The 18,749-nt window shown below is 41.1% G+C and overlaps 1 protein-coding gene across 42 annotated transcripts in view; it reads left to right on the plus strand.

Annotated features, from left to right (window-relative positions):
* ADGRL3 (adhesion G protein-coupled receptor L3) overlaps positions 1-18,749 on the plus strand; it is an 820,109-nt gene that overhangs the window by 777,142 nt on the left and 24,218 nt on the right. For 14 of the 42 annotated variants that reach the window (XM_024100864.3, XM_024100856.3, XM_042860374.2 and 11 more), the window contains one exon: positions 8,008-10,359. The exons of 5 other annotated variants lie outside the window; for them this stretch is intronic. In XM_024100864.3, coding sequence (XP_023956632.1) covers positions 8,008-8,019 — 12 coding nt within the window. In that variant the 3' untranslated portion in view covers positions 8,020-10,359. Of the gene's footprint in view, positions 1-1,770; positions 1,900-5,630; positions 5,683-6,043; positions 6,330-8,007; positions 10,360-18,749 lie in introns of those variants that run through there. 23 more of the 42 variants (XM_024100863.3, XM_008162778.4, XM_065595834.1 and 20 more) reach the window with 7 other exon arrangements.

An 18,749-nucleotide genomic window follows, 5' to 3' on the forward strand; every position in this document is an offset into this window, starting at 1 on the left:
GTACAGACGGGACCATTGGAAGGGCCTGTGTTAAGCTGGAAGCAGGAGTTTCAGTGGATAACCACAGGCAGTTTCCAGCTCTTTGTAACAGAGTGAAATATACAAATAATGTATATTTATTTATCGGCACATAATGACATGGAGCCACCTCCTGGGCCAACAGCACAACGTGACACATGGACCCTCCTGTCTCGGGTCTGTGTCAGCTGTGCCCCAAAATGGCTGCCACCCTCTCCCCCTCTCACGTATGTTCTTTGTAACCCCTTCTGTTCTGTAATTTTTTCCCTTTTGTTGCTAAGTCATGTTCTGCTTCCTCTCCCGCAGTGACTCTCCCCTGCCCTCCAAACTCCCCACTCCCTCCCGCCCTCACCACAGGCCTTCATGTTGTTGTGACTGGGGGGGTCCCTTGGCATGCCCCACGGATGAGCTGAGCACCTCAGGAGCGGAGGCGGCTGCCTGTTTTGGGGGCTGCAGTGGAAGCAGGGAGGGTAGGCTGGTGCCTTTTGAAGAGCCAGCTACACCCAGGGCTGCACCTTCGCAACAGGTTGTTGAAGCAGAGGTGTCATTCTGTTTTCTTCACCCCTACTTCTCTTCTCCACTGTCCTGCAAGCCCCCTCTTGCCTGCTGTAGCACCTCTTGCCCCGTCAGGGGCTGCTGACCTGGCAGGGAAGTGTGATAGACCAGGTTAGGCCAGGAAGTAAAGAATATGTATGCGCTTGACTCTTCCGGCCAGTGACCGAGGGACTGTCCCTTCTCCCTGCTCCTAGTCTGAGGGTTGGTCTTTGGTAATGATGCTGTGATCCCTGTCAGATTTTCAACTGCCCCGTCTCATAGATGTGTATTCCTGCTGCGAATTGGCTAAGGCAGGGGAGGGAAGTCACTGCCACACGAACCAACTTCCTTCCCTTAGACATAAGGTAGGTGTCTCTGATTACATGCCGAAGAGCAAAAATCCAGGAGCTCGGTCTCCTGAAGTCTAGCATAAAGAACAGGCTGAGTTGTGGCCCATCAGCTTCCTCTACAACTAGGTTGTAGTTTCCAAAATGACAGCCAACGAGGACGGGAGTGAAAAATGGTATTTGCAAAGGCAACGTAGAGCCCTGGAATAGGAAGATCTCTATGGGCTGCCTGGTCCCGTCTGTAGGAACTCTTGAAAGAATTATGGTGCTTACGCCTGAAGGGTACATTGTTGTTGCACAGTAAGCTGTTACTGCGTAGATTTAAAGCACAATGGATAGAATTGTACCTGCTCTATTGTACATAAATAGCTGCTCCCGGAATAAGAGCTCTCATAAGTGCCCAGAATCTTATGGAAGCCAACATTTTCCATCCTTCCTTTTTTATATATGTTCCGAGTGACCAGTAAATAAACCCTAGTCAACAGTGAAATTTGAATGTATTTTCATGTGAGTCATTGTTATTGTTTGGTTCATATGGCACTTTCTGGAGACGATCCCCTCCCCGCATTGTGTAGACTGTCACCTTTTGTCATATCCTTGCTTAGACTCTGAGCAACTAGGGAAACCGCCATAAATGTGGGTTATCAGCATTCCAATCCATTTTCTTTCGCATCGACTTGGATTTGTGCATTGTCAGAAACATCTGTGCTGCTTTAGTGGCATATAGTTTTCAAGTCTAATTAGCTGGCTGCTTGTAATCAGGACTATTTCAACTGTTGTCATTCTGAATGTTCTTTTTTCCTTTTTTTTTTATACCATATTTGCCTGATTGACCTTTTTTTTTCTCTGTCTTTCTATCGGGCTGCTCCAGGAGCCATGGCTAATCATCTTATAACCAATGCTCTGCTTCGTCCTCATGGCACTAACAACCCTTATAATACATTGCTCGGGGAATCGGCGGTCTATAACAACCCTTCTGTCAGCATGTACAACACACAAGGTGTGCAGGAGTTTCTCTCTGATTTTTTCTAGTGAGAGTCCCATTTTATGTGGCTTATATAGGCCCATTTTTTCTTTTTTCCCTTTGTCCCCCCCCCTCTGTTTTTTTGGAACCGGGTATAAATAATCTTTCCTCTCATCTCAGTACATTTTTCCATTTTCCTTAGGTTTTTTCTCACTAGCCCTACCAAATGACCAGCTTCAGTTTGATAGCCACTCATCAGATCCATTCAAATATCTGGGGTGGTTTTGATTCTTTTAGTTTTAGTCATCGGTGTGTGTTTTGTCCGCTGTATCCATTTATCGCTTTGTTGTCAGTTCGTTTCTTTGTTAAATCATTCGTTTTAGAAAGAGGAGCACCTTTCAAGGTAAGTGAGGTCAAAATGGCCTTTGATACCAAGCTACTATTGCTTTTGGAATAGCATATAGAAAAATAAATTGTTAATAGCTCATCAATGTATCTATCAGAAATTATGCATTAAAAAAAAACCACCCTTGAGCTCTAAGGGGGATATGGAAACAGAAATCTAGACCATTCCAAAGAGAGCAGATTTTAGAGTGGGGGTAATAAATGTATTGTCATATAAATACATGCAAACTACATGTGCTTTAAGGAGACCAAATAAGAGCTCCAGGAAACTAGAAACTGGAATCAAATAGCAGCAAAGAGTCAGTTGGACCTAGTCTATAAGATTCTACTGCAAAAATCATTCCCTTGTGACCTATATATTTGTCTTCTTTATTTGCTCTGGTTGCATGAGTAGACCATGTTTGTAAATGAGCATCACAATGCTTTTTGTTATAGATACGTCTATTTACAAATGATATGGGGAATAAATCTGGTATTTGGACGCTTGATCAGGTTGCATCTGTTAAGTTTGATAGTTCAGTCTTTTATCCATTTTTTCCCCCCTAGACAACTGAATCATTGGAGAGTAACTCTGCTTGCAAACACAAATACTTTCTAAAATGTCAGCTCTCTTTATTTGCTCCTCTTCTAATTAAGGTGTCCCTTTGCAGTAAGGGGTCTCATAAGAAAGTGAATAAATAATGGCAACAGTGCAAGCAATAAAGATATGTTGTAATATGCAGCGTTGTTTATAGTAAAATTATATATTGACTTGTATCATTAGGGTCTTTTCATTCCAACCGCAAAGGGGAAAGCATATGCATTTGACCTTTTTTCTGTTCATAAATTTCTTGAACCGTACTAACTTCTCACAATAAATTAGATTGCACTAATTCTTGTTAAAGGAACTAACATTAAGCGTGAATTGCTCTGAATTTTAAGAGTTTGCTATATCACAACTGTTGAAGCAAGTTTTGATAATCTGTACAGTTTGGGAATGTAAATATTTATATTTTCTTGCTGGAGAAGTGTTAAGGTTGTTACTGTTAAAAAGTTGCTAGGCTTTAAGATTAACATCATTTTACATCTGCTTTCAAAACTAGCCAGGGGAAGTTTTAAACTGGGTTATAGAGGTACTGTCTGGATGGCAGCAGGAAATGTCGAGTCAGAATTTGGCTTATTGTAATCCCCAGTTTTCTTAGCTGTGTGTCTCAGCTCTACAAATCTGCTCAGGGCTGAAATATGACAAAAAGTTTTTGCTAGAAAATGCATTTAAAAAAAAAAAAAAGGTCATCTAATTTTAAGGCCCACCTGCTAAGTTTGTTGTTTGCACTGAGTAGAACCTCATTCCACAAATAGTTCCTTTGATTTTAAGGTGCTACTCAATACAAGGGAGCAGAACTGGGGCCAGAAAGGTTATAAGTATGCTAAAAGCAGACCTGTTCAGGGTTCAGTCAATAGAAATTAAAGAGAACTCCGTGAGTACTGATGCGAGTTAAGCCACTGGATATTTACCATTGACTTCAGTGGGAGCAGAATTGAAGTCGGTATTTCTGGGAGACTACGAGTTTACTGATAACCATAAATATATCACGGGAAGTAAGAAGTGTAATAGATAGGAGATAGGATATCTCCATATATTATATTATATTATATTATATTGCCTTTGAAACTAAGTGATTGTCTCTGGGCAGGAATTTCTTCGTAGTGTTTGATGTATGTCCCTATGAATTTTAGAGGAGTCCATATTGCAGCCCCAAGTTAGTAAATACAGATTCCACAAAAGGCCTTATGAATCCCATGGGATTCATGCATACTGACCCAACAGCCAAACTAATGGAGCCATTGTGATAATCTATTGAGTCAATAACACATTTTATAAATATCCATTTGGTGCAACTTAAGCATGGCTTCGTGTGCTTCCCATGCACTACAAATTGTCACCGCATTTGGGTTTGTCTTGACTAGGATTTAATGGTTACAGCATGCTAGAGAACATCTTCTAGCTAACATGTTCTAAAACTCTAATGTAGACAAGGCGGTGGCTTCTTGCACCTCCCTCTGAAACGTCTGGTATTGGCCATTGTCAGAGACAGGGCACTGGGCTGAATGAACCTGGGGTCCAAACCAGGGCAGCAATTTCTGTGTACCAGTGTATGTTAGCTACCTTCTCTGCTCTAGACTTTTATAATGTGCTAGCTAAAACATTCTAGCCAAATGACACTAAATCTTAATCAAGTCAAGCCCTTTGGATCTGCTATTTCTGGGCAGGGAATCTCTGCAGCGGCTCTCCCTTGCAAAAACAGAGTTGAGCACTGCTTGCAGGAATCTGTTTTCACAAGTATTTGACTTCAGGGGGAGCTGTGTATAGCGCACTTGCAGACCACATGCCCACCTAGCACTCTGTACTGCAGCACAGTTTTGTCTGAGAACAGGTGTTTGCCATTAGGGTCCAAAGCCCATGGAAACCAATGGAAAGACCCTTCAGGTCAGGCCTTAGAAGTCAGTGGTGACACTCTCAATTCCTTTGATGGGATGGATTTGGCCATAAAGGAGTGAATAAGGTAGTAGTTGAGAAATTGAGGGGTTTGCTGAACCATAGAGGTTGCCACAATTTGGACCTGAGAGAGGAGGTGTTTTCACTGGATAGACTGAAATCAATTTGAGTCTTGGATAAATGATGGGTGTTTTATAACAGCTTTCATGAAAGATCATTTTAATAGAAGAAGGAAATAAGATAACATAAATGAGGTGTGCCACAAACTAATACAAAATGGGAAATTGAAAGTTACAACTTCATCCTCATCTTTGGTATGTTTGGTTTAAAAGCAAACAGATAAATAAATGCTTCATTGCAAAAGGTTTTAAAATGCCAGCACGCCCTGGATGAACAAAACCCCACAGTAACAAAACAGTGTGTGCAAAAGATGGAAGACACAATAGTTTAGCAAGGAAATGTGTTTCAATTTCAACTGCCGGGGTGGTTATAACTAACAGTAAGTAACAACATTCATTCTAATGGCATTAAAGGTGTCTGTCTTTCTGAGTGGGGATTGCCAGTTTAAACTTTACATTTCCAGATGTTTATTCTTGATCTGTGTTGCACCCTAAAAATGTAAACTGAGATGGAAAAAAATTCAAAAAGGGATCTTTTTTAAAAGTAAGGTTTATTATTGTGCTCAAAACATTTTTTTGTCTAAAATGTCAGTATTTTAACCTGCAACAAACCATGTAACAGATTCATATATTCTGGGCAGTGGAAATTATTTCTGTTAACTCTTTTTTCTGCATATCATCAATTTGCTTTTTACTCATGTTTCTCCTACTGTCGCTGTAAGCTTACTTGTTGTTTTTTCTTTCCTTTTCTTCATGCTGTCGTTTAGAGCCCTACAGAGAGACAAGTATGGGAGTAAAGCTAAACATTGCATATCAAATGTAATTTTTTTAGTTCACTTTTATTGCATCACATATAGATGATGTAGTTATTAAAAACAGTTCATTTCTCACAATTCTGAAAACAAAAGAATAAAAACCATATGGATTAATATATATATAGTTATATTATATATATTGATACAGATTAGATGCTTTTGTTGTCTATTTTCTTTTTTGTGTCATTTACCCAACATAGGTTCTAAGTCTCGTGTAACTGTGTGTGTGTGTGTGTGTGTTACATTGTTTTAAATTAAACATTTTTATTTGCAAAGTCATAAACCTTTTATCAATTTATATGTTATATTTCATTATGAAACTTACTCTATTTCAAATGCAATCCATCCACTTTATTTTCCTACAGAATCTTCCAGCCTCCAATTCTATGCATTGGCCCCAGAAATAACAAGCAGTGTCTTCATGCATAAGTTTCTCAGCCATGACCATCAAGCAGACACTGTCGTAACAATCACTCATTACATACAGTCCTTCAAAAATATTTGCTTTTTATTTTCCTTAAACGTTGTGGATCATTTACGGAGACCTTCTAACATGAAAATAAATGGCTTTGTTCTATGTCTGTGATGGCTAGTTTATTTTATGCATAACTTTCCTTGTTTGTTTGGAAATACATGATACAACAATATACCGTATGCACCAGAAATCCAAAATAGGGATGACATATTCAGGACATTTCACTCAAAGAAAGAACAAAGTCTGCAGTAGCACTTTCCAGTCTTAGATAGATATCCTGAAAGGACTGCATCACAGATATAGACTGAATCCTATATTTTCAGAAGGTACACTAGCAGTGTATTAAGAGTTTTTCTTGCTGATGTGAATGACCATTAATCTTTGTTGTCAACACAGAGCTGCTCTAATCCACCACTGCTGGTTCAGTGTTGTCTGTGTTTTTTGGCAGCATCTGAATGCACTAACTGAAAAAACACATGGAAAGTTTCATACAGTCTCATGCTGGGTGTTCATTCTAGTGATCACAATAGTCATTAGCATGATAGCTTAACATGCCAGGACCTGATTCTCCTCTCACTTAAACTGGATTTACTTCCCTGGCTTCAAAGCAGTTACGCTTTATCTACAGTGGTGTAAGTGAGTGAAGAGTCAAGCCCTTGGTTTTTATTTACAATGTTAGTAGGCTTATGGAAATTTATATAGTTCATTAAATAGTTTCAACAAAACCAACTCATTCCCAGAAGGCACTGGCCTAGTTTCTGCAGTTATATATGTATTTTTTCCTGTTGTAGGTCCAAAGTCCTAACATTACAGGGATACATTTTCAAAATGGCAGGCAATCTTATAACTGGCTGACTCATGCAAATGGGAATTATGTGACTAAATACCCAAGCAGCCCTGATGAACATGCACCCCATCACATCTACAGTGCCTATAATCCTTACAGCTGCACTGTCCCTGCTATTGAACAAAGCTACCTAATGAAAAAGTGAAACTCGGAAGCAGCTTTTGAAAGAATATAGTGTACGGAGCTTGGCAATAACAACGCGCACAGAACTGTAATCCCTAGCATATGACTACGATATAAAATTCACAGCACAGCATCATGCAAATAATTTTGGTCATGCCCTTGTAACAGAAGGGATGTGATGTATAATTTTAAAAAATCAAATACACAAGCTAGTCACCATGAAGCAAAAACTATAAATTATATCCATGCAACTCCATTGCATCAAATGGAGTCGCATTAAATGTAAGGAAGGTAAGAATTTTTCCCCAAAGATCTCACATATGCAATCAGTTTACTAAACCATATTTTGGGAATGGGCTAGCTACGCTGTAAATACAGGTCCGCCGCTTATGTAACTTGTCATCTTTCCATTGAAATCAGTGGTGCTAGGACAGTTTATACCAGCTGAATATCTGCCCCATAGATTTCCTAGTTTTAAGGAACATATAAAAGAAGCTGAGATAGCATTTGGGAGCAGCTATGTGTGATATGAACAGGAGCTATTTGGAGAGGGGCTGTTCCTTCTCTTAAGCTACTGACAAATCAAGTGCAATACCTGATACCAGATATCATTTTCAGTGGAAAAACCTTAATCTTATTAGCTAGAGCTCTTGTTCCCATGTAAAAGATTATTAAGCTTTTTTGTTTTTTCCATGATGCTACTATTGTTATCAAACCCAATCTAATTTTTTTAATTTTGTTTGATATCAATTTTTACACAGCTGCTGTGTTAACGTAGCAACACAGTGCAGCACTGATTGATTAAGACAGTGTGATGTTTGTACGAGTCCTGCGCGAATGTCCTGTTTTGCCCAAGTCACCCTCTCTTGTGTGATGTTTTTCAGAGGGGCTTCTGAACAATGCCAGGGATACAAGTGTCATGGATACTCTACCACTGAATGGTAACCACGGCAACAGCTACAGCATCGCCAGTGGCGAGTACCTGAGCAACTGTGTGCAAATCATTGACCGTGGGTATAATAACCACACCGAGACTGCCCTAGAGAAAAAGATCCTGAAGGAACTCACCTCCAACTACATCCCTTCCTATCTGAACAACCACGAGCGCTCCAGCGAACAGAACAGGAACCTGGTGAACAAACTCGTCAACAACATTGGCAGTGCGACCGAGGACGACGCCATCGTCCTCGACGACGCCACCTCCTTCAACCACGAGGAGAGCCTGGGCCTGGAACTCATCCACGAAGAGTCCGACGCCCCCTTGCTGCCGCCGAGGGTTTATTCCGCTGAGAACCACCAGCTGCACCACTACACCAGGAGACGGATCCCGCAAGACAACAGCGAGAGCTTTTTCCCCTTGCTAACCAACGAGCACACAGAAGACCACCAGTCGCCCAACAGGGATTCTCTGTATACCAGCATGCCCGCGCTGGCTGGCATGCCCGTCACAGAAAGCGTTACCACCAGCACCCAGACCGACCCCCCCACGGCCAAAAGTGGTGATGCCGACGATGTGTACTACAAAAGCATGCCAAATCTAGGCTCCAGGAACCACGTCCATCAGCTACACACTTACTACCAGCTGGGGCGAGGCAGCAGTGATGGTTTTATAGTCCCACCGAGCAAAGACGGGACTTCCCCCGAAGGGAGTTCCAAAGGACCTGCTCACTTGGTCACTAGTCTATAGAAGATTAAGCAAAAATGTAAAACAACCAACATCCCCTCCCTCTCCTCCCTAACACCTGGTTTACTGTTCTGAGTTAATACAAGCAGTGGTAATATTGTGCGTACTCCTAAATCTTCGTGCTGTTCTAAAAAACAAACAAACGGTCAGACTTTTTTTTTTACTGGAATTTTTAGGCCAGCCCGGGGAGAATAATAACTGATGAAATTCCACCCCTTTCCTCCCCTCCCTCTCTCAGACAGACTTCATTATGTTAATGAAAGAGATACAACAGATAATGGCACACTTCGTGGCCTTCTCGAGTTATGCTGTGTTTGTTTAAACATCCTTGATGCTCTGTTGCTATTATTACTGAGGACCTGATTTAAAACAAAAATAAAAGGCCAAAACGTGCATTTGAAACTAGTAGCGATGACGCATCTCGGTGGGAGTGCTGCACAAAGAACAAAAAACAACAGCAAATAGCAAAACTGTTTATTATGAATCTGTATCACATAATGGTTTTTGGTCACTCACAACTTGATTTAACTGCAGCGCGCTTAGCTGTGGGAGCAAACAAAACAAAATCTAATGAAACGGAAGGGAATTCTAGAATTATATATGCGACGCGCATATTTTATGTTTTGCTGTATTAACTGATGATAAAAAAACTAATGGCAGAAAAAAAAATTGAACAATTTCTATGTAATGTACAGATACTAGCATTGCACATATAGTCTGCTTTTTGTTCCTCCAGAACTTGCGTCCCTGTTAATGTAGTGGAAAAAAAAAAAGAACTTTTTCTGTTGTGCTGGTCTTGCAAATTTGTCTACCAGTAGGAGCAAGGTTTTTCATAAATCCTTTTTTGCCATTGTTTTCTTTAAAAATTTCACTGGGCAAAAAAAACAAAAAAACAAAAAAAATTCACTTTCTAAGGCTCGGATTCTAGTAATACGATCACAAATTCTTTCCAACCAATGGAATTTTCTTTTTCTCATGCTTTCTCTTTCTTCAGTCGGTGTATTGCCAACAGAAATTTTGCAGATTAGAGCAGGGCAAACTTTATGTTTACAGTGCACAACCAGTAATAATAATAATAATATGAAGCGTATTTGGCAAGCCGTCCCTCACCCAGGCAGTAGGCACGGTACTAGAAGCCAAGAGATCTCTTATAGTTATAGCTGGGCTTCTGCATGTGAAAACAATATCCCTGTAGGAGTTAAGAGTCTTCAGGCCTCAGTCTGGTTCCCAATCTAGGCACATGTACTGCAGTGGTTAAAAAAAAAAAAAGAAATTTGACTGTCTTATAACAAGAATTTGAAAACCAACTATTTTGAAGTGATTAAAAAAATCCTCTGTTCATTATTTTCCTAACAGGAAATTTATTTATTTGACAGGATTTGAAGTAATGTAGGCTTTCCGGAGGTAAATTAGCAGCACAGATTATAATTTTTTTTTAATTTATGATCCATTTTGTATGGTCTCAAAGTTGAATGACCTCATTACTAATATTTGTTGTAAAAGTGAAACTTGTTTGCCAACCAATAAACAACTGATTAAGATTTAGAAGATACTGGATGTACTGTACGACTAAACTTTCTCTTCATTTTTCTCTCCCTTCCTGTCTTCAGTACAAGAGTTTTGATTCCTTTAGGCCACGGGTGAGCAGAGCCAAGGAAAGGAGCCCTAGATGAATAACTTAAGCACAAAAATTATATAGCTATGGCAGACTGGAAGGTTCTAGAAAATCTAGCTAGGTGTACTTTGTCTTGGGGTAGGGATGAGATGAAGTGAGCCTGCTTTTTAGCGGGTTACTGCATAGGTCTAGTGGGTTTCTACGGTCTAAACTAGCCTATGACATGAAGATAATTTGAGTATAGTATTTCATGTGTTGTACCTTTTTAGCACTGCAATATCCATTATATCTTTTTGGTACTTTGGTTCTTCTGATGTTACACTCAGTTGGTAGTGTGGCAAAGAGTAAAACAAGTCCACATTAGGTCTCCCTAGCCACCCTTTGTGGTCTTTATATTTTAATGGTGTGGACCAATGAGAAACAAGTTATCTAAAAAAAAAAAACCACTGGATCCTCCCAACCATTCCATGGTCAATTTCAGCCACTTTACAAAGACCTCCGGTTTCTAACAGGAGCTTGATGGTCCCTCCGAGTATTTAACAGGAAAGACATATATAAATTACTTTCCCAATCTGGGGTGTCTCCTTTATTTGTGTTGCTTGCCGGTGTATTGCCATACCAAATTCTCCTCCAACTCACCTTGAAATTATTTTTTGAATAGAGCACAATTATATAACTTTCCCAAAGACAAAATATGTAAGTTAGAAAAATCAACACAATAGAACAGAAAGATTGACAACAAAAATAAGTGCCTCAGGGCACCCTCAGCACTGACTATAAAGTGACTCAGATGCTAATTCTCATAGAGCTGTTGTGCATTGCTCTGTCGAGGTCTGGGCCTGCTTCCATGCAAGTCAGTGGCAAAACTCCAATTAACTTCAGTGAGAGAAGAAGGACTTGGGGTGGGTAGGTGATGTCTCCATTATTGCATGCTTTCCCTGTTTGATGAACAAAATATGTTGGCTACACAGTTCTAAACTATAGGCCACATTCTGTTATCCTTTACTCACCCTGAGTAGTACTTTATTCTGCAAGATGCTGTACTGACTTCAGTGGCATTACTCCTGAAATAAAGTAGTAATCCACATGAGTATTTAAGGGTATTAGACTCTGGCCCTGAGAAATCCCAAACAACACAACACCACACACTACTCGTTATCTGGGTGGCTGCTGCTAGCCACTTATTCAGATTGGAAATATGTGCTGAAGGGAACCCCATTTTTGAGTGTAGGAGGTAACCCCAGAGAGCTGGCTGAAGACGCTAGATTTTACACTCAGTAACAAGCAGCATTCTCCTTCAATGGAACAATTGTCTTTGTAACATTGTGGGAAACATTTACAACCCAGTCTTCCCTCTTGGTCTTGATGCTGCCAGCCTGATGCCCTAAAACTTGCTGCCCTTTTTATTATTATGGGGTCAGTGTGATTGAGACAAATGGCATGCTGTAGATTTACACATGCAAAGGTAAAGACAATTTCAGCTTCTCCATGGACATAACTTCAGTCCAGCGAGTCAAGTGGACATTGTTGATGATCTACTATGCTTGAATTATATATATTTTTGAGAAGGACAAAACCTTCAACAGCAGCAGACTCCCAAAATGCTTGTAGAAGGACATGGCAGAATTAAATTCATGCAGAGGGTAAGATCTTTCACAGTGATTGTTGTCATAATAAAAGGCCAGCGGTTAATAAAGGTGGCATTTACTGGTGTGTCTGATGTAGAACAAGAACTCTTTTATGGTTGATACATTGTTCTATCAATGTATCCTAGTGAAAATGTTATCCTTGTGATGTTGGCAAGGTCATGGTCTCCCTACCTTATTCATTCCACTTTCCCTTTATTGAGGACTCAACAGTCTTCCTTCCCCTCATCTCTCTTATTTTCCCTCCATTTGTCAATCCATGCTCTCTCCTCTAACTTCCCTCACTTCTCCACTCTCTGGGTACAGGAAACACTTCATTTTACACTTGTCTATATTCATCCCATGCCAACCTTGCATTACAGTATCCATTCTTATGGATGTCTTACAGACATTGAAAAGGTTGACTCCCAAAATGGAGGGGATAAAAATTCTATTTATGTTAATTAAATTAATCCAACATAGTTTTCACAGAGTCACAGAAACGTAGGGCTGGAAGGGGACCTTAATTCCCCCAGCACTGAGGCAGGACTAAGTAAACCTAGACCATCCCTGGTGAGTGTTTGTCCAAACTGTTCTTAAAAACCTCCATTGATGGGGATGCCACAACCTCCCTTGGACGTCTGTCCAGAACTTAACTCCCTGGGAGTTAGACAGTTTTTCCTAATATCTAACCTGAATCTCTCATGCTGCAGATTAAGCCCGTTACATCCAGTCCTACCGCCAATGGACATGGAGAACAATTGATCACCATCCTCTTTATAACAGCCCTTAATATAGTTAAAGACTTGTATCAGGTCCCCCCTTAGACTTCTTTTCTCAGGACTGAGCGTGCCCAGTTTTAAGCCTTTGTTGCTTGGTTTTATTTCTTCACCTTTACTTTAAGGCATGGTCCCATGTTGTGTCAACCATTTGGACGCTGACATGGTGAAGGCTACTGTATGCTGACCTACAGTCGCAGCACCGTGGATTATCCTGTGTCAATGAGTATCGATTTTAACTGAGCTACAATGTGTTGATGTCATCTGCATAATCTGCAGTCCGTAAAATTGAACTCTGAAGTTCATGAATTCAGTCCTTGGAGTCTGAAAATTTCTGCATGTAGCAGTGAGAACGTCAAAGCTGCTAAGCACTTTCCAAGTATAAGAATATTTTGAATACAAAAAACATTTGGAAAGCACAGCAGATAAAAATAACTGAAGTGTGTGTTTAGGGGTGTGTGTGCACACGGGCATGCCTGTGAGAGAGACACAACAGTCAGCAGCAGTGAATGCTGTAGTTTCGGCTATACATTAGTTTATATTTTAACATGCTCAGAACTTTCCAAAACAGAAAGCTTTTGGGCTGAATTTGTATGCTTTGCCTATACTAGAAGGAATTTTGTTTCCCAAGGCTCTGAAAAAATTCATCTGCCTTTTTGATTTATGGGGAAATGAAAAAAGAAATACATCTTTCCAGCCTAAAAATACCTTCATCACACTTAAAGAAAACAAAAGGAGGGGGTCAGGCGTCAACAAAAAACGGATAAATGGATGGACGCTCCCACTTTTTTGAAAAATTTGGTCTGAAGTTAGGTTCCTAAATCCATTTTTAGGTATCTGAATAAGTGGCCTGATTTTGAACAGTGACTGAATTCAGTGGAGCTGCTGACGGCTTTGCACCTTTGAAAACTAGGCCTCTTACTTAGACTCCTAACTTCAGACGTCCCGTTTTGGAAAAATCTTGTTCACAATCCTTACCTGGAGTGCTTACTTTGCTGGGATTGGGGGAAGAATGAAAAGCATTATATGATGTCTGCTTTGTGATTTTAGACAGCCCTGAGCAACAGGCAGTGGGTAAGCTGCATTCTCCAGGAATAGCCCTGGGAGGTGCTGTGACGCAGGGATCCTTGTAATTTGCTGCTGGGCTGCATGTTAGAGAACCGAACCGACTTCACCCATTTCCCATCCCTTCCAACCAACCTTCTCTGATGGGGAAGCGGAGTGTAGACAACCATTACTTCCATGTAGTTCTTTGTGTGGGCATGTTGCAGAGTAAGCTATAGGTAATTGCCGTGACAGCTCGCTGGCACTCACTAAGATTTCAACCCCTCTGTCTATAGGCTGACTGCAGATTGTCTCTGTCCAGCCTGTTTGGCATCAAGGCTGCTGCCGAGATAATTTGCATTAGAGAAATCGTGAAAATCTGGATCTCTAGAGAAAAAATTAAAAGAAGGCTGTCGAGAGCTTTTATAAATATTTTACTTTCCATTCTCCTCCTCTCCCATAAGGGCTGTCTCTAAAGAACATCTGGCTTCTAAATGTCTCTTCTGCAGCTGGGGATCAGTAGTACGCAGCCGTAGTATGGCTACATCCCCTCTTCCTGTCAGAGCACCCCAAAACTGCAGACAGGAAGGGGCAGAGGTGTAGGATGTACTATGCTGGGCCTATGCCACCAGGCAAAACCCCAGGCGGCTGCCTAAACTGGCTTCCAGTAGTCCAAAGCAGGAGGGCTGGAGGCCATGATCTGGCCCGAACTAACTTCATGTATAGCTGCTTATCTAAAAATAGCGCAGCTATGTAATGTTACTGGAAACTGAATTGCACCGCCAAGCTTTGCAATTGTAATAGTGCATCCTTAACGTAGCAGTCGCACTGGTTTCTTGCATCACACACACACCTGCGCAGAACAGCGTACACAAAACAGAACACCCTGCAGACTTCCACAAGAAACAGGAATAAAAAGATACCTTTCCCTTCTAAAAACTGGCTATGGAGACCCTAAGAGCACACAAGCTTGAACTGCGATCGCTGCTAGTGTCCCTCCTCCATGAAAAATAACGGAAAAGGAGGCAAGCTCATATTTATTTGTAGCTATTTAACCTCACTTGATGCTGATTTTGGTTAGTGACTATTGCAGGGGTGAAATGTTATAAGATATTAATAAGCATAGAAGTGTAATGCAGTCTGGGGGTCTTCTTTATGGTGTAGAATTCTGAACATCCCAGGGCACAACATTGAAATCAGATAATCTTGTTTTGTTAAGCACTGATTTTTATTTCCTCTGTATTGTTGTTTTGAGTCTTAGAAGTGGAGATCAGCAGAGACAAAATTACCAATAGCTCTGTGATCGGGGAAGCTGTTGACCATTCCTGATACGTCATTGAAGTTAGGTCAATTTATACTATTTTCATCTGTAAGAGCAGTTGGTCTGGGATCAAAACAACCAGAGTTTTGCATACTCCCACAGCAGTCAGTGAGCCAGATCCCTCGCTGATCTATGTCAGCCCAACACCACTGAAATCAGTGTAGGTCACATTGATTGACACTAGCTGGTTATCTTTCAAAACTGCTCCGCTCCAAAGATTTGGCCAAAATTTGATGCACTCTGAGTACACTGTAGGCTTTCTCATACAGTAATCACTACACATGTGGATATCCCTGTGACCTACTCAGGAGCTCTGGTGTGCAGTCATTACAGGATTGGAATCAGAGGGAGTACTCTAAAATGGCTCTGTGTAATTGTGTGTCATATGGAAACGGGTAAAAATCACTGAGAGCAACTGCCTAGCACCTAGGAAAGGTGCTCTTTTAAGCTGCCAGACACAAGCATCACTCCATGTATATAACGTTTTATTTGTAGGATAAGGAAAATCTGGAACGATAGAGAAAATATTAAAAGAACGCTGTCAAGAGCTTTTATAAATATTTTACTTTCCATTCTCCTCCTCTCCCTTGTCCCTCCTCTCTTCCTCCCTCCCACCAATACCAGCAGAGGAGTTTAAAACAGTATTTGTTTCCCTGCATGTTTCGTCATCATTCATTTGGTTCTTCTTTCTAATATAGCCCGATAGAGCAGCATGCATCTATAGTCTTCCTCTTGTCTTCGCCCCAAATGTATACCAGAAAGTAGCATGCCAGCTAGAAGCCAGCCCCAAGTGAGAATACAACGTAAGTGTAGAATAATACGTGTAATGTGCACAGCTCAGAAGATGTTGCACAAAGCGTATGGATAAGAGCCGATGCCGCAATAGGCAGCTATTAGGGTTGGTTCAAACACATCTGGGACCTCTTCCAAAACCATTCACTTGCTCCCACAGCCTGGCAACAAGGCGGGGTAATTCCCTCCTCCTCGCTGCCCTGAATTTGCTCTGCGATGCTGCTGTGTGGCGGGGGACAGGGAGAGAATGGGTGATGCATGTGTACGTGTTTGGGGAGTAGCTAAGGGTACGGTGGATGATGTTTACCTGTTAAAAAGGAAGAGGAGGACCCATGATTTGTCCCAGGCGGTGCTGTGATAAAGGGGAGACCACGTGGTCCCCAGAGGGTTTGAGTTACAAACCCAGAGGCCTCAGTCAGTACAAAGCAGCTCATATACCTTATAGTGTAGCACCAATGCCTGAGCAGTAACCATCGCTCTAGCGTTTCAGCCCGTTCCTGCAGTGCTAGGGCCAATGCAGCTGGCGGTTTGGTACCAGTGTCTGAACATCCCCTGGTGCCAGACGCAGACGTCCGTGGAGCTTTAGTCTCCCTGAGGAGGAACAATAAACAGCTTGACGTTCAGTCAACAGAACTTGAACCCAGCGTGTGCGTTGTTACGGACATTCTGAGCATTCGCCTCGTGGTTGGAAAATGCCGCACAATAGCCCTGGGCTAATAAAGGGAAATGTTCTTTCAAACGTGTGCACTGAACAGGAAAAGATGACTGAAGTTCAGAAAAAAGAACCATCAAGTCACTTCTAAGGAGGAGCCAATCAGAAGGAACTTTGCATGTGCCTTCTAATTGGTTCATCAGCAGTGCATAATTGTTTTCACTACTCAGTTGGAATGAGTCAGTATAGACCAACTTACATATACAGTCTCATTGGTTAACGTTACTCCCCTACTGCTGAACTCTGGTCAGGCAAACAATTGGATCTACGGACTTGCCAAGTGAATGTTTCTAACTAATCAAGAGTCAGAACTTCCTGCTTTTATGTAACAAAATCTTATGGGTTTCTCCACAACTGGAGACTGATACAGAAATCAGGGAGGAAAAGGTATCTATAGAAGCTACTCATTTTTGGCAAGTTGTAAGAACATATGGATGATAAACGAAACAATATGTATACGACGTCCTAGGAGATATATTCTGTTTAACATGGAAACATTGTAGACTAGCCAAGTTAGTTTTAATTTGGAAACCTTTTGTTTCCAAACTGAAATAGCTATTACAGGTGCCTGCTACTTATCAATCATATAATTCATGTACACATTTCAGCTGGTGATATTCTTACCCAAAAACATGCCAACAAAACATTTTCTTAACTACTAGCAGTTTGCTTGGTTTCCTTTTCCTCTGTGTATATTCTTTTCTGTGTCTATTCCTTAAATGCTCTGTACAATCACATGTAAAACACCCAAGCTAAAAATCTCAATAAAAAACTCCATAAGGATGAAGCAGCAAGACAGTGCAGTTATTATGAACTTGAAGCAAAGGGTTGATTTTTTGACAGAGCTTTTTAAAAAAGAAAACCGAAAACTCACGAAGCAGCCATCTTGCTCAATTGATATGCAAGCGAACTCCTCAGCCGGTGTAAATCTGAATAGGCCCATTCAAATCACTGAGTTACAGATCTGGCTGGCAACGTACTTCTTGAAAGCCAAGTCACTAGTTAAAAGGCCTGTTATTTCCCCAACACAAATTAATCTGCCTTTGCTTGATGATCTGCTACTTGGTCTAATAGAAGACCCCCCTACAAATAAGCTTGCCCTGGTAAGCAGAATAGAGGAGACAGGAATTTTGTCCTTATGCTGTGCAGTATTTATGTCATCTCTGTGATGCTATATGTGGTAGTGGTAACACTAGCTTTCTTCATGTCCATGTCCAGTGTGTGTAATGTATTATTATATGCAGTTCTGTGGCCGCGAGAAAAGCTAAGGAGTGCCAAGAAAGTAACATAATGCTGCCCTTCACATATATAGATGACCCAATATCTAGTGTGCCAGTTGTAATTGACTGCATGTTACCCTACAACTCTAAAAAGGTTATTACCAGCAGCAGGACAGTCCTTGGGTAAATTATGGCTGTAATAAAACTGTTTTCAACCTGTCTCCCGCCACTTACCTTTGAGGCATTTACTTCAGCATTTAATTTGGATCCCAGTGGCAGAAAATCTAAAAGTCTGCTTCCAAATGCAGCAAGATGTTAACACGCTCTGAGGACCTTGTATAATAGTTACAACAAAGATCTCACCTACTTCGATGGCTGTGAAACACCATTGTTTTCGTTGGAGAAAGCTTTTGGGGAGAGCATCAAGAGATAACAACCAGACCATGAATCAATTGGTCCAACAAAAGACTAATGGGAATTTTGAACAAATCCCCTACACAATAATAATAATCCTGGCGTATCAGTTAAAACTTAGATTCCCCCCCCCATTCTAGCAGTAGGGGGGGGGGGGAAATAAGTCCTTTGTAGTTTATTCTTGCTGTGGTTATTACCTTGTCTGGCTTGAATGTGCCAAGAACATTGTTGCTTCAGTTTCACGTCCCTTTCAGTCACATTCGATGGCTAGCTATAAAGAAGTGAGTGCACACTCGGGGCTAGCCTGAGAGAACTAACAAGATGATGCCTTATGAGCCAGCTCCAAACTCAAATCAGCATTTTAAATAAAATGGGCTGGGATAAGAACTCCGGCGCCCTGCGTTCCACCACCTTTGCAGC

The sequence above is a fragment of the Chrysemys picta genome, chromosome 5 (assembly GCF_011386835.1).
Source record: "Chrysemys picta bellii isolate R12L10 chromosome 5, ASM1138683v2, whole genome shotgun sequence".
Lineage (NCBI taxonomy): Eukaryota > Metazoa > Chordata > Testudines > Emydidae > Chrysemys > Chrysemys picta.